The 3565-nt window shown below is 37.4% G+C and overlaps 1 protein-coding gene across 1 annotated transcript; it reads left to right on the top strand.

Moving 5' to 3' along the window:
* The first annotated feature begins 329 nt into the window (after nt 1-329).
* LOC130920876 (triple functional domain protein-like) lies at nt 330-3565 on the top strand. The gene is made up of 6 exons (XM_057844398.1): nt 330-602; nt 1857-2053; nt 2149-2298; nt 2385-2490; nt 3291-3406; nt 3488-3565. Exons 1-5 carry the CDS (start codon nt 554-556, stop codon nt 3338-3340), a joined length of 552 nt encoding a protein of 183 aa, XP_057700381.1. The 5' UTR covers nt 330-553; the 3' UTR covers nt 3341-3406; nt 3488-3565.

Below are 3565 nucleotides of genomic sequence, written 5' to 3' on the forward strand. Positions count from 1 at the left end.
TTTAAAAAAAAAAAATCTATTATGACCTCACAGCTTTACTCGTTGGCTGCTACTGATGGCAATACACGCCCAATCCATTTTAACTGTTGAAATAGATTAGACCTGTATTGTCGTCAATTGGTGATTTCGTTCATTTCCTTCTATTACTAACAACCACAACACATAATCTATGACCTTGTTTGGCAGTGAATGAGTTAAACTAGTGATAATTTTTGAATGGATGTCCAATGTAGTGCCACCTGTCCTGAAAGGGTTAAGATTTTTTTTTTTTTTTTTTTAATGATTAGTAATGATGAATAAATAAAAATAAAAAGAAATTAAATAAAAGACAGAAAAAACAATTAGTTGAATAATTGGAAGTTCTCAAGTAGGATGTCCAGAGGAGGTGGCGCCAAAACATGATGACGTCACAAAGAGACGAACTGGCCTTTGATGTCACGTGAGCATCTCAACAGCATCCAAACGAGCAGGTGGAAATCCGTCAGATGCTGCATTCGAGCGCAAGCGATTCATCGGAACATAGGCACGCGACTCATCTGGAGACATTTCTACCATGGAACACCTCACGTCTGAACTTTCTGCATTCGTTGAATGGCTGGGAGGTAAGTTTGATTAAACTTGTTTTATTTGCCAAAACCTTTTTGCGTCGTGCCTAATTGTTGTGAACTTCACCGTGTAAATTCGCGTTTTGGTCGTCATGCGTTCACGGAAAACTTTTCAATAGCTTAACGCTTTACAGTTAACATTTAGCAAACTTTTAACTGTCATTCAGACTCGCCGAGTCAAAAATAACACTTTGAATATCGCGTCACGTGAAATCGTTTGCACGCTTACTACATTTTAAAATTTAATATGACAATATACATGCATATTTTCGTGTTTTTCTGCGCGTCGGTGATCATTAATCCTCGCTTTTCGATCGATGCATCGCGGTTGTCCACTTCAGTTCAAATTTAAGAACGTGAACGTTATTCATGTCTACTGTAAAAATGAAATTTACGGGGAGGTTTATATTGTGTTGTATGTTCTATCATTTGTACAACACTTTTCAGGTTAACGTTTAGATTGCCGTTATCTCGAGAAATTTGTTCAATTGAAATATTTCTTCACAATAAAGCAGGCAATGAAATTTGCGAATAAACTGCCACCTAACCAGGATTTTTGTACAGCAATCATCCGTTAAAAAAAAAAAAAGAATCCTGCGAAATCCTGAAAAGAACTCTTCTATTTTATGAAAAGCGTTTTGTGGTTTTGCCTTTCACCAAATGCCACATGAATGGATGTAGATAAAGATCATTATAACATTATATATATATATATATATATATATATATAACATTATTTTAAGTAAATAAATAATCTTCTGACTTGTGCAATTGTATGTTAAAATCCGCGCTTTCGACTCATGTTGAGGGCAGCGCTCTATGTCAAATACTTCATTTTTTACGGTGCTTTAAAGACACCACATGATTGAACAGGCTGGCGTGAACATAGAGCGGCAACCTTGCGTCTGATTGGTATAAAAGGAGTAATGTGATTTTGTTGCGACGTCTCATTGGTGAAATTGATAGAGCTACTCTAGGCATCGCTGGCAAAAAATGAATAAATCAATCTAATATGTTGAGTAAAGAGGAAAAATGTAATGACTCTTGTGTAAAAGTAACAGAGTAAGGGTAGTGTTTTTTCTTCACAAATCTCAAGTAAAAGTAAAAAGCATAGCTTGGTAAAACTACTCTTCGAAGTACATTTTTCTCAAAAAGTTAATCAAGTAAATGTCACGGACTACATGTAATGTGTTACTACCCACTTCTGATCATTGGTTGCTCATCCATGTTCTCTTCTCTTATTGACTGTAGAGTACCTACCAGAGCTTACTGCTGGTTCATCAGAAGGCCGAGGCTCTGCAATAGGGATGACTACTTCTACTGACATGGATTTGAAAATGGACAACGCTGAGAATAAAACAACTAACTGGCTGCAGCTGTTGCGCAAAACAGACAGCAACCGCAAAATGGTCATTGCCTCTCTGGCTTTCCAAAAGACCTGGGCACAGGTAGGTAGACAGTTTTGGAAGCCCCCCCCCCCCCCCCCTAAAAAACTTGGTTCATACAAATTATATGCACAATCATACTTATTTTCAACTTACAGGTATGTCGTCTGCTGGAAGGCCTGGAGCACGAGTATAAGAGGATGGAGGACTGGTGCTGCCCAACAGGCAAACCTGACTCCAGCGCTCAGTTGGACCATGTAACTTCCATAATCAGTAAACACCTGAAACAGAAGGAATTCTTCCTCAAGGTTGAAATCACACCATTAAATATTTAAGCAGAGTTCATACAATGTTGAATGTCTAATCTGCTGTAATTGTGTTTTCCCTCATTCAGGCCTGCACGTTAACCAAGGGCATCGCAGGGATCTTCTACCAGTACGTAGAGAGGAACGGTGCTACAATGGGAAGGCTCAGTGACGACCAAGAAGAGCATTTTACAGGTCAGTTTGGAGGATAATAGTTTCTTATCTATATATAGCTCTAAAGAGCACTCAAAGTTGATGGGCGGAGCTGAAATACCCAATATTAGTAGTTTGATTTTCTATAAGTAATAATTTTCTAGCATTAGTAACAAATCACAAATGTAATGAACAAATAATGCTGTAATTCGCCAAAGTGAGTGGGATTAACAGAATTTAAAGATTATTTAACGTATGTAAAAATTAAAAAAAAAAAAATTATTTAAATGGTTTGTAGTTTTTCTCTCAACTATCACTGAAGAGTGTAGCACTTTGAGTTTTGCCAACTACCCAGTAAGGTAAGTAGCTATTGGCGATCCTAAAAGTTTCATCACTAAATTTGCATAACTGCCAATTTGCATTTAATTGTAATGGACGCTGGAGGAGAGAGGAATCAAAAAGTGAGTTAAAAAGCACCCAAAATAAGTTTAGAACTACAAATGAACGCTAACATTTTTTTTAACATAGCCAAGCTAAATGGACCAGAAGTCGCTTGCTGCTTATGACAAAAAAAAAAAGTCGCCAGATTTAGCGAGGAAATTGCCAAGTTGGCAACACTGAACACTATAAAACTCACTTACACTTTAATAAATGACACTTGATTCTAAATATTTTTGAATAGAGGAACGTTAAAATAGCACTATGATCTCTTACGTTAACGCTCAAACTGCTTGCCGAAGGCACTAGGAAATACAGTATATTAGCTGAATTTTACGGTAATGATTTAAATGGAACATCTTGCATCTATATAATATTTTGTGTGTTTTTTTTTCTTTTTATAGGTATCTTGAATGATTTGTGTGTGAGAGAGAACCGTGTCCTCAGTTTATGAAATGCCAGAAAGCGGCAACTGGACCAGTGTCTGCAGTTTTTGGCGTTGGAACGCCGTGCCATACAGGTGACTGAGTTAGAAATCATTAGTTTCAACCAGTCAACATTGTGTGACTTGACCAAAAACATAACAACTTTTTGTCTTTAGGCCCAGAAGAGAATACAAGAAATGGGCGAGGTTTACCTGTTGATGCACTACTCCACCGGCTCAGGCATCGGCTTCAGG

Source organism: Corythoichthys intestinalis, chromosome 8 (assembly GCF_030265065.1).
Source record: "Corythoichthys intestinalis isolate RoL2023-P3 chromosome 8, ASM3026506v1, whole genome shotgun sequence".
Classification (NCBI taxonomy): domain Eukaryota; kingdom Metazoa; phylum Chordata; class Actinopteri; order Syngnathiformes; family Syngnathidae; genus Corythoichthys; species Corythoichthys intestinalis.

Bases quoted from the DNA above. Each gene is read 5' to 3' on its own strand.
- LOC130920876 (XM_057844398.1), top strand. From the start codon at position 554: ATGGAACACCTCACGTCTGAACTTTCTGCATTCGTTGAATGGCTGGGA. The intron at 2,299-2,384 runs GTTGAAATCACA...TCCCTCATTCAG, and splicing joins AGAAGGAATTCTTCCTCAAG to GCCTGCACGTTAACCAAGGG. The intron at 2,491-3,290 runs GTCAGTTTGGAG...TTCTTTTTATAG, and splicing joins CCAAGAAGAGCATTTTACAG to GTATCTTGAATGATTTGTGT.